Source organism: Xenopus laevis, chromosome 2L (genome assembly GCF_017654675.1).
Source record: "Xenopus laevis strain J_2021 chromosome 2L, Xenopus_laevis_v10.1, whole genome shotgun sequence".
Taxonomy (NCBI): domain Eukaryota; kingdom Metazoa; phylum Chordata; class Amphibia; order Anura; family Pipidae; genus Xenopus; species Xenopus laevis.
The window spans coordinates 178,590,631-178,603,579 of record NC_054373.1 but is presented as its reverse complement, the minus strand read 5'-3'; the positions used below and the strand labels follow the sequence as shown (position 1 = coordinate 178,603,579).

Genomic DNA, 12,949 nt, shown 5'->3' with positions numbered 1-12,949 from the left:
TCTCTCCTCTTTATAGCGGCTGGGCCGATTGGTTGCGCGCGCACACACACACACGCGTCCAGATTGCCTAGTGCATCTTAAAATTAACTTTTATTATGATGAAGAGAGTGATATTCTGAGACAATTTGAAATTGGTTTTAATTTTTTATTATTTGAGTTAATTAGCTTTTTATTCAGCAGCTCTCCAGTTTGCAATTTTAGCAATCTGGTTGCTAGGGTCCAAATTACCCTAGCAACCATGCATTGGTTTTAAGGAGAGGCTGGAATATGAATAGGAGAGGCCTAAATAGAAAGTTGTATATAGCATTACAGAGCGTTTGTTTTTTTAGATGGGGTCAGTGACCCCCATTTGAAAGCTGGAGAATGCAAATAAATTCAAAAACTATAAAAACCAAAAAAATTATGGTTAATTACAAAGTTTGTTGGAATTAGCCATTCTATAACATACTAAAAATTAACTCAAACGTGAACCGCCCCTTTAAGGCACTTTTGGGCTCACAGAGTGGGGCAGCGGGTTGTGCACAAATGTAACTGTCTCTTTATGCCTTGGGATTAGTGACCGAGTTAGATTGTTTTGTTTTTACTGAAATTAATCAGTGTTTGCTTAAAGTTTCTAATCAGCCTAGGGAATTAATCATATTAATCTCTCATGGAATGGCAAAAATGTTACAGACCCGCTTGCCCTTCAGGACAAGTAATATCTGTTGTTCTGGGCTGTGCTGCAAATATCTCCATAATACTACCCTTAATATATGTAACTTGTTCTCTTTCTGTTGTACTTAGAATTTGAGGTCCCCTTCCTGCACTGGTTAAAGGATCATAACATCACAAATTGAAAGTCTTTTAAAGTAATACAAATATAATGTAGTGTTCTGCTGCACTAGTAAAACTGGTGTGTTTGCTTCAGAAACACTACTATAGTTTATATAAACAAGCTGCTGTGTAGCCATGGGGGCAGCCATTCAAGCACAGGATACACAGTAGATAACAGATAAGTACTACTGTAGTTTATATAAACAAGCTTCTGCGTAGCCATGGGGGCAGCCATTCAAGCACAGGATACACAGTAGATAACAGATAAGTACTACTATAGTTTATATAAATAAGCTGCTGTGTAGCCATGGGGGCAGCCATTCAAGCACAGGATACACAGTAGATAACAGATAAGTACTACTATAGTTTATATAAACAAGCTGCTGTGTAGCCATGGGGGCAGCCATTCAAGCACAGGATACACAGTAGATAACAGATAAGTACTACTATAGTTTATATAAATGAGCTGCTGTGTAGCCATGGGGGCAGCCATTCAAAGGAGAAAAGACTCAGGTTACACAGCAGATAACAGATAAGCTCTGTAGAACATAATTGTGTTATCTGTTATCCACTATTTAACCTGTGCCATATAGACTTTTTTGAATACATGATATTTTCATTACTTTAAAAAACTGTTCCCATTTCAATGCATTGTTGCTAGGGTAATTTGGACCCAACAAACTATTTCACCTCCCATAGGTTTTTGCCTGGAATTAAGAAATATTTGCGCCTACATTTTCCTGGTGAAAACTGGATGAAAGGAAGGAAAAATCTGACAAAATTTGCTTTTGGAAATTGGTGTAAAAATCAGAGGAAAAATGGAAGAATGGAAGAACCCCTCTTAAAGGGGGTTTCCACCTTTACATTAACTGTACAGAGTGATATTCTAAGATTGGTTTTAATTTTTTATTTGTGGTTTTTGAGTTATTTAGCTTTTTATTCAGCAGCTCTCCAGTTTGTAATTTGAACCGGAGTATGAATAGGAGAGGCCTGAATAGAAAGATGAGTAATAAAAAGTAGCAATAACAATAAGGGGGTGTTTATCAAAATCAGATTTTTTTCAGATTTTTTAAGTAAATAAAAGTCCAACCAAACTAGAATCCATTATTTGACCTTACTTATGATTGAAAAAACTCAATAAAATCGGTTCAGAAAATTCGATAAATTCGGATTTTTGTGAAAACCCCCTGAATTTTTCGGGTTTTATGCCTGAAACTATCAAATTTTTCATGAAATCGAAACCCCAATTTTTTGGGATTTTTGCCCTAAACTCATTGCAGACCATGATATCATTGCCAATGACTTTTACAGGACCCCACCAGCTTGGAGATGGAGTATTTTTGGATTCGGACTTTTAGCAGCCTCGGGGTATAATAAATCCCGAAAAATTCGAGGTTTTTTTTTTCCACTAAAAATTCTGATTTTATAGTTAAAAAAACCTCACATTTTTAGAGTTTTTGGCATTCGGACTATAATAAATAACCCCCTAAATGTGTAGCCTAAAGCTGGCCATAGATGCAAAGATCCGATCGTACGAATCATCGTACGATCGGACTTTCCCATCTCCCGACCCGCCACTAACCATTCAGATCAAAGTCTTACCAGTCAGATTAGTTAAAGAACAGATCAGCAATGTTCTGCCCCTGGCAGCAATCGTATTCTACTGTATATCTATGTCCAACCAAAGCTGGTGACAGTCTCCCACTGAAAATCGTACGATCGGCAATACACGCAGAGATATTATCGGCAGCCGACAGAAATTTTCTAACCTGTCCGATCGACCAAACGACCGATCTCCGCCGGACGAAAAATGTCGGGACTCTCCACACACGGTTCGAAAATCGTACGAATCCTCGATTCGTACGATCAGATCTTTGCGTCTATGGCCAGCTTTACAGTGAGTTTGTTTTTTACATAGGGTCAGTGACCCCTGTTTGAAAGCTGGAAAGAGTCAGAAGAAGAAGGTAAGTAATTCAAAAACTATAAGAAAGAAAAAATGAAGGCCAATGGAAAAGTTGCTTAGAATTAGCCATTCTATAACATACTAAGGGGCACATTTATCAAGGGTCGAATTTCGTATTCATGTGAATTGTTTAAAACTCCCATAAACTCGAAATCCGACCAATCGAAATTAATAAAATCAAATTTTCTCAGTTCAGACAAACTGAATCGACGCTTGAATTCGATTTGAATTGGAAAAACTCGAATTAAAAAAGGCTGCAAACATCACCACATTGACTTATTTAGCAATTCAGCAGGTTTAAGGTGGCGAATACTCGAATTTGAGTTCATAAAGGGCCAGAGTAGGATAAATCTCAAAATTCAAATTTGGGAGTGGAGGCCGTGTTTATAATTACTTTCGGTCAGGAGTGAAGGATCTTTCTGTAATTTGGATCTTCATACCTTAAATCTACTAGAAAATCATATAAACATGAAATAAACCCAATAGGCTGGTTTTGCCTCCAATAAGGATTAATTATATCTTAGTTGGGATCAAGTACAAACTACTGTTTTATTATTACACAGAAAAAGGAAATCCTTTTTGTAATTTCTGTAATTCCTGTAATGGATTACGGGTTTCTGAATAACGGATCCTATATCTGTGTATATATATATATGAGCACAGGCAAAAGCTAAACATAGAAAATGACCGAAACAGCAATTAGAATACAGACGAGTCGGCCAATGTCTATAAAAGTACTTTCTGTGGTTCGACTCCCTGTAATCAGGCCTAAAACTGATCTCTTGCAGGGAATGTGTGGGACCTGGTGGTACCTCCTTATTCTGGGCAACTGCAAACATCTGCCAGTGCTCTTATTATATGACACACGGCTCATACAGGCATGGGGCATTATGTTAGTATGTTATAGACTGGCCCCATTCTAAGCCACTTTTTAATTGGTCTTTATTTATTTTTTATAGTTTTTTTTTAATTGTTAACCTTTTTTCTTCTGACTCTTTCCAGCTTTCAAATGGGGGTCACTGACCTCATCTTAAAGGGGACCCATCACCCCAAAAAAAATTTCCAAATCCTATTTTATCACATTAGTCAAGCAAAATGAACTTTAATTACACTATGTCAATTATTTGAATCTTGTTTCCTTCAGTCTGGGAATTCATAATTACAGCAAACAGGCAGCAGCCATTATGTGGACACTGTTATTAAGACAAACTTTCCATAATCTCAGTATCTTGTTTGCGCACCAGAATGGGGGACCTGATGTCCATCCCAATGTAATGGCTACACAATTAAATGGTGAAGAGAACGGGGGAATATGGGGAGAGCAGTGACATGTAGGAAGTGCTGAATGGAAAGTGAAAGTAATTGCCTCAGGCATAGAGGAGGGGCAGACAATATTTGATTGACAGCTGAGATGTTTAAATGCGTTTACAACAGCTATGATGGCTTTAATAAAAAATTGAAATTGGATTTCATGTTTAATTTGAAAAGGACTTTTATTATACAGATTTTTGTGTCTGGGTGACAGGTCCTCTTTAAAAACAAATGCTCTGTAAGGCTACAAATGTATTGTTATTGCTACTTTTTATTACACATCTTTCTATTCAGGCTTCTCTTATTCATATCCCAGTCTCCTTTTCAACTCAATGGATGGTTGCTAGAGTAATTGGGACCCTAGCAACCAGACAGCTGAAATTGCAAACCAGAGAGCTGCTGAATATGGGATTTTGTCATCCCATAATAACCTGATCCCACTCACTTTCTGGCACGAGCAGCCTCTTGTATTTTATGTCTCATTACAACTTCATTAATTAATACAAGTACGTGGGTATAGTTTCTCTGCCTTTGTTTAGCTTTCTTATCTCATCCACTAGTCAAACCATGACCCAGTGATGTAACTACAGACTCCAGGATCAGGATTTTTTTTTTTTTTTTGCAGGGGTTCTGGGCCCCTGAAGCCAATGGATTAAGACAAAGCAGGTACCCAGGCACTGCAGTGATGTGGGGCCCCCTGTACACCTGCACTTTGGGACAGAACCCAAAGCAGATCTGCTTATTATTCCTGTATTCCCCATGTCCCGGGGGTCCCGCACAATCTCTCTCCAGCCTCAGACAGGGGCCCTATGGAATTAGCTGCAGAATTAGAGAATTTCCTCACCAAACTGCATATCCCCCACGGATCCTGATTTTGCTCTAAGTGTTTCCATATAAAGGCTCTGCTAGCAATTATTCACAGGTCCTGCTGCTCCCCCTCCCCACGTTCCACACCTGACCAACATAAAATGAGGGGCTCGAGGGGCTCGTAGGGGGGTCAGGAGTTCCCAGCATGCCAAACACTAAGCCGTATCATGGTGTTGAGGAAATGCAGAAAGCAATGTCTCCGAATAAACTCCATTGTAGCAACTCACCGGGAGATGTTTTTATAATTATCTGCTCGGGGGCCATGGGGCTTTATCAGGCATTGCGCCCGTTCCTGTATAACATATGTTTCCGTAGTTTAGTTTGGAACTACAACTTACATGAAATCATAATTAAAGGACAACTGATGATTAAAAAGAAACTGGACAGAAATTCTGTATTTTATATAATGAACTTACTGTACCAGCCCCAGAAGTTCAGCAGCCCTATAACAGTAATGATCCAGGCCTTTAAAGTTGTCCCCAACAGCTCCCCATGTTGGATCTTGTTAGGCATCTTTTGTGTGTCAGTGACACTCACATGCTCAGTGGGCTCTGATTGGCTGTTGAGAAGCTAAGCTTAGGGCTCGTCACTAATTATCCAGCAGAAAATGAGCTTCCCCTGTAATATAAGCTGATGCTACAGGTTTGCTGATTATTAAATTCTGATGCTAATTGCACTGGTTTCTGTGCTGCCATGTAGTAATTATCTGTATTAATTACTAATCAGCCTTATATTGTGACATTTCTATTCTATGTGTACTGTATATTGTGAGTGGCTCCCTAAGCTCAGTAAGTGACAGCAGCACAGAGCATGTGCAGTGAATCAGCAGAAAAGAAGATGGGGAGCTACTGGGGCATCTTTGGAGACACAGATCTTTACTGCTAAAGGGCTGTGGTTGCCTTGAGCTGGTATATAAACCCAGCATTTCTAGCATAACTCTTTGTTTAGTTTTAGTTCTCCATTAAAAAGATGCGCTACTTATTATATAGTCCTAAAAACACAGGGGGCCATTTAGACTGTGAGTGCAGTGAGCAAAGTTGGGTGGTAATTCGCCATGTTTTTTACCCAGGATGCAGTTGTTTTCCCAAGCGTATGGACACATGAGACAATCGTACAAATGCATCCAGGATTCGGTTCATGATTCAGCCAGGATTCTGCCTTTTTCCACAGGATTCGGCTGAATCCTCGTACCCCGAAGAACCGAATCTAAATCCTAATTTACATATGCAAATTAGGTGCAGGAAGGGAAATCATGTAACTTTTTGTCACAAAACAAGGAAGTAAAAATAATTTTCCCAATTTTCTCCTTCCCCTCTCTTATTTGCATATGCAAATTAGGATTTGGATTCAGCTAAATCTTTCATGAAGGATTTGGGGATTCGGCGCATCCCTACAGAAAACCATAGGCACCAAATAGAATGAATGATCACATTTTAACCTGCAAATTAAATACCTATACACATTATATTTCGCCCTTCGGATCATAAACCAAAAAGCAAATACTCGCTACCACTCAGATTCTCCGCTGTCCCCTGGAAAGCAGGCAACCGTGTGCAGTAACATGTAACGCCTCACACTCAGCCCATGACATCACCGGCCTGCACATTCCATAAAGCACAAAGGGGTATTTTTAGGACGCTCCCCTGACTTGTTACTTTTTATTTCCCCCTCATTTTGTCCACGTTATTAATCCCTCTGGTTTCTTCTGTTGTAATTATTAGTAATTCCACGACCTTTTCCTGAAGTTCCTGATTTGTAAAAGTCACGATCACGGCCGGCTAAGAAATAGATGCTGTATAATAAAACCTGGCAACAGATTTGGGGGGGGGGCAGGGTTTGAGGTGGGCCATATCGGGCTGATCCGATCATGGGCCCAACGATTGGACTATAATTCATCTGATACGGGCTGTCGGATCACAAGACCGCATACACGCACAAATGCAGCCACAATCCGATTTTTTAACCTGCCCGATCAAGATCTGACCAGCTTTCGACCACATATCGATCGGGAGAGAGCCTGAAGGATGTCCCAACACACGGGCCAATAAGCTACCGACTCGGTCTAAGTTATCAGGGCCCTCCACCACCAGTCGCCTGGGCCTCTTGGGCAGTGGCCACGGCCAAGAAGTAGAATGGAGACCAATAAAAATACATGCGTAGTCACACCCTTGACCTGACCCAGGCATGGGCATTATAGGGCTCATTTATGATGGGAGCAAAAGCAAATCGAGTCTACAGGTGGTTGTAGAATGGTCTCACTCGGAATAGGAGGCAGAAGGAAGGCAGCAGCAGTGATCGCAACTCTACGGAAGTGCAAGGAGTACATTTTTACATCATTTTAGTGAATATAAGTGAATGGGGTTTTATGTATAACTGCAGTGAAATTTGAGTGACCACAATTGCACTCATTATATCCCTACGTACTCCCGCCACATGCAGGGTTGGATTGACCCAGTAGGGGCCCCAGAGGTGGTGTAGGGGCCCCAGAGGTGGTGTGGGGTCCCCTGGGGTAGCAGTCCCAGTGGGCTTCACTCACCCCAATCCAAGCCTGACCACAAGCCCCAGCCACTACGCAACCAGCAAATTACACCTTCATACCCCCCAACTGTCAGTTTTTCGCGGGACAGTCCCGATTTTGACAGCTCAGCCCGCAGTACCAGATTGTTACTGAAATGTACCGACTTTCTCTCTTGATTTGATCTCCTGCACTGAACAGTCCGAAAGAGATACAACATTTCTGAAATATAATTAAATTAGAGGCATTTGGCAGAGAGCCCAGAATATTTAGCAAGTGCACTTAGATACATTTGTAACTATTTAAGATAAGCAAAGAAACAATTGTAACTGTGACTTGCAGCTTAAAGGACAATTTCACTTTCATTAACAAAACTGTAACAACACATAAAACCTGACCTTAAAACCACCAGAAATGTGTTAAAACTTTCCAAAATCTGCAAAATTTTCTAAAATGGATGTGGTATTTAGGGGGTGTGGCCATAAAATGTTCGTGTTTTTTTTTTAACCGCGCTCCACGTGGCAAATCTTTTTGCCCCTCTTTCTATTTTCCAAATGTTGGGAGGAATGTGCCTTCCTGTCTCTTAAGCTGTCAATACATACGCCCATTTGGCAATGTCAAAAATCTTTCCCCCATGCTATAAGCTTGATTACTAAATTTATAGCATGGGCAAGGCCAGGGTGTGCTGGGAATTCCTTCTGCAATATAGCAATACAAAAACTACCAGCATCCATCAAGAGCCAAAGACTGAGAGATGCAGAAGGGATCATATAGAATCCATCCAAGCATAATTAAAGGGGAACTATAGTCTAAAATAGAATAATGCTAGAAATGCTGTATTTTGTATATTAAACATTTTGTATATTATTAGGCTCACTGCACCACAAGCCTAATAAAACAAATGATTTATGCTTTCAAAGTTGGCTGCAGGGGGTCACCATCTTGTAACTTTGTTATACATCTCTGCAAGACCAAGACTACGAAACATGCTCAGTGTGGTCTGGGCTTCAGTTGGGGGGTTAAGCTTAGGGATACATTATCAAAACAGCACAAGTCAAATAATATCTGCCAGAAGCCGATACAGCAACACTGATTAATAATCAGAATATACAGACTGCACTGGGTCTACGGATACAAATCTCTACACAGTCGCCAGCTGCTTTATAGGGAAACAAACAAAGCTGCTCGAGGTCAGGGAAGTAAGGTGAGAGGGCTCACACTGCTGTTTGAAAGTATGATTGTTTCCCTGCAGAGCAGTTAGGGACCATTTCCTATCCGCAGCAGTCAGAGCAAGTGAAATAAAGGGGGAATGTCACTGCATACAGTCAGGTTTCTTATAAAAACGGTACACATTTTTTAATTAAAGTATATTGGAGATAGATTTCTTTTTCATTAAAGAAAGTAAAAATTGGATTTTCTTTTTTTTTGCCTTTACATGCCCTTTAAATGAATAAGCAGTTCTCTTGTAGACTACCATATTGATAGATCTATATACATACTTTATTAAATCAGGTAGGTAGCCCAGAGCAAAAATATTTTTGAAGCCCCAATACTTTAAAAAAATCACACATAATTTCCATATTTTTAAAGACCTCAAAATGTCAGTATTCACCCCAAAAAGGCAGAAGCAGTAGACAGGGGTCCCAAACTTAAAATTTCAAGTCAATTCTGAACTTCCCAGTATTCCTTATTGGATGATGGCAACATTTCTACCTAAACCATGCTGATTCACACTCAGCTATGACCCCGAAACCCTGCACTCTTTTGAGTAGAGCCTACATATTTAGGGGTCCATGAATCAGGGCAGTTGGGAGACATGCAGGATCAAATTGAACTTAAGGTTGGTAACCTTTGCTATACTGTTCCCTGAAAATAGCTGGGCCCCAGTGGAAATACATTTAAAGAGAAAGAAATCCCAATGTAAAACCTATGAGTTTATTATCTCACCAGTAATTCGTGGGGTCTGGGTGCTCATGCCCTAGATCAACAGCTCGAGGTGGAGATATCTAACCAAAGGAGGGGGCATTAAAAACAATGTACAAAGAGGAAAAAGGCTTCCAAGGGCATGTACCAATAGCAATTGTAAAACGTTATATATATAAAAACATATCCATACAATAATATAGTATCTTTGTACATTGTTTTTAATGTCCCTCCCCTTTTCTACTCTATTGGTTAATGGATGTACCTGGGTGATTGGTGGGTCTGGGGTATATATCTGGCATCACGTCTACCTTTTGCCTAATGATTAAGTGCCAGTCGGCATGAAATGTGTAAGGCTATGTATTGATAATTTTTTTGAAAGTTTTCTGTTTTTTTACAAGCCTTTTTGTGGGATCTGTGAGTGCCTGACGTTCTTCTCCCAGTGGAAATGCACCTATTTACTAGTGAAAGCACCAAAAAAAACCTCATTTCTGTATTTTCCTGAGTTTAGAGTCACCCTATGAGGGATGGAAGAGATCAGACATTGAAAGCAGAGATCTTTTACCCAGGAGTGGAATGAAATAACAGTTGTATCCAATAGAGAAAATGTAAATTCTGTAATTGGGTTAAACACAAGCCCCGTTGGTGTGATGCCCTGTAATGATTATAATCCTCCCTTTGTGGCTGAAAAGAAAAAGTCTACCTGCGGCCCTGCCAACCCGGCTGATGTAATTGCCTCTTGGCACCCTCTCTAGAGGCTCCATAAAACCTCAGCCGCAATATTGAAATCCATGTATAAACAGTAAGATAAGATAATATCACCGGATAACTCCTGCACTGGATCACTGCTCAATGGTTCCTATTATAGAGACGGAAGGGACGGTATTATGAGCTGCAAGGAAAGCGGAGTTACCAGGGGAAGTTCTACTCTCAGCAGATAACAGAAAGCAAAACTAGATAAAATAAAGACCAGTATATTTGAATGAAGACCTGCATGGATGACATGAATGATAAGAAGTCCTTGAGGGTTCTAATGGCAAGATCCAGCGGAAGAATTTAATTAGCTTGTCACTAGACTTTAGAGATGCCCATGCCACAAACAGACTTTAGGTCAATAGATGTTTTTGTCAATTGCAGGTAGAGCTGAATGTAGCTTATGATAGGCCTGGGTAGCCAGATGACCATTTTCCTCAGATAATAGTCAGAGCCTACACAAGATCCTGAGGGCTAATTTATTCTTTATTATGGTCCAGTGTTTTTATACCTCCTCTTGTTGATGAGTTTTTCTTGGCAGGTTTCCTTTAGGGCACCCAGGATCAGACTGAATGAGCAAGGCCCACCGAGGCTCCTATGCCTTGGGGTTCCCAACACCTCCCCACTCACTCTCCAACCACCGGTCCCTCCTTTCGCACAAGCAAGCAGCTTAACTTACTTTTGGTGCTATTGGGTGAGGGAGGGCAGCTGGGGATTGGGTCTGGGCAGGGCCGGATTTACATAGTGGGCGCCCCTAGGCCCACTGCCGTTCGTCGCCCCTGTCCCCTCCAGCGGGACAGGAGCAATGGGGATTGGCGCATGGGAAATTTAGAAAATTATTGTATCTCCAGCGCATCCCCAGTGTTTTTGAACCAATGTGGGTTTGGTTGGGCAGCATGCCGCTCCCCTAAAATCCTGCCGCCCTAGGCCCGGGCCTAGGTGGCCTTTCCAAAAATCCTGGCCTGGGTCTGGGACGGAGGGGCCCAAGAGGGCTGGAGCCCACCAGGTTTTTTTCCGGGTTCCAACCAGACTAGTCCGACCCTGTGGGGAAGGAAAGCTACCGAAGCAGTTTATTGCCAATAGATTAGCCACAATAGTGCAAGCTATAAGACTGTATTTATTCTGCAGAATGTTTTACCATACCTGAGTAAACATCTTTAGAATCTCTCTCTGTCTGTTTAGGATAACAGCTGCCATATTAGCTTTGTGTGACATCACTTCCTGCCTGAGTCTCTCCCTACTCACTTCATAGCTTTTGGACCAGATTACACCAGGGAGGGGAGGAGGGAGAGAGAGGAGCAAACTGAGCATGCTCAAGCCCTGCCCTGGAAGTTTAAGCTGAAAACAGGAAGTCTGATACAGAAGCCCATGAGTACACAATAGAAGGAAAGAAATGCTGTTTTTATTTCGACACAGAGGACTCAGAGCAGCATTACTTTGAGGGTTTACTGGTGTAGTTATGTAGACCTTTCTGATAAAGTTTACTTAATTTAAGCCTTTCCACCCAAATTTGCTCACTTCTCCTTCTCCGATATTATCGATATTATCGGTGGCCACAGACACACCGATAATATCATACAAAACAAATTTTCGTACAATATTCAGTGCGTGTATGGCAGGAGATGAGCCGACCGAGAGAAGGTTTGGTTATTGTTTGGCTCGGCGATTGGCCTTTGAAGCCACTGTTTAGTACTGAACCATCAGATACAGGTAGAATTCTATTGTTTCTATCTGTATATCTGACGATTCAGCTCTACACGTGTTTATTGAAACAAAGAATCTTTCTTGGAAAGAGCTTTTCCAGGAAATATCACAATTGTAACGTCTATGGTCACCTTTGGAGGTAATTTACTTCCTGCAGGACATGTGTTTTGCCCTTTACTCCTTGGTCTACAGGTAGAACTGCCATAGGCCTGTGTGTGCCCCATAAATATAATACTGCCTTTATACCCCAGTGCTGTATTCATGAGGGGCAGAAGGGTGTAGCACATAGACACAAGCTAGGGCAGTACAAGATTAGGCTCAGCAAACTGAAATCACCATCAATTTGGATGAGCATAAAAGTGGCAAAATTGCCTTATTCTCACATTGCCTCTGCCTATGGAGCGCTTATAGAGAAACAGCAGCAAGAAGTCAGATAGAGCAACAAACCACCTTATAAACAGTAATTAACAAATGTATATCATATAATGGTATCTCCCAGACTGAATGTGCTCTTGGATACACAGCAAGGTACAAACACTAACCAAATATAATAAATAATAATGCCTACCTCTCCGTGTCTTATTGGCTTGATATATCCCCGCGTCACGCCCATTCGAAACAATGCCTCTGTGGCCTGTAGGGGAAAAAACTGAGTTGTTAGAAAAAAATGCCAAGAAAAGGAGATCATGCAAAGAAAATGGAGAATTAGGGCAGTCAGAATGTATCTTTTTTATTTCTTCTTAATTGTGTGATGGTTCACTAAAAGATGAGGCACATGCATGCATACACATAATGTCTTATTGTGACAGTTACACAGTGTAGAAATACTTTTCATGGCTATTAAGTGATTTTCAAGTTGTTTTTGGTATGTATACTATTATTTATATAGCACAAGTTTATATATATATATATTAGGCGGGGGTGCAATGAGGCTGTGACCACAAAATACATATAGACAATTACAAGAGTCCTCTGCACTCAACCCATTATCAATATATTTAAGACAGAGACATTTTGTGCTACTGCTACTAAAAAATGCCTTACCCTTTAAACAAAACAGGGATTGTTTGTCCATATATTGCCACCTTATTCTTTAAGGT

General features: G+C 40.8%; 1 protein-coding gene across 1 annotated transcript in view; it reads right to left on the bottom strand.

Moving 5' to 3' along the window:
* Positions 1 to 12,949, bottom strand: part of tmem135.L (transmembrane protein 135 L homeolog) — a 259,711-nt gene that overhangs the window by 107,321 nt on the left and 139,441 nt on the right. Inside the window, 1 exon segment of the mRNA NM_001092072.1 lies at positions 12,418 to 12,483. Coding sequence (NP_001085541.1) covers positions 12,418 to 12,483 — 66 coding nt within the window.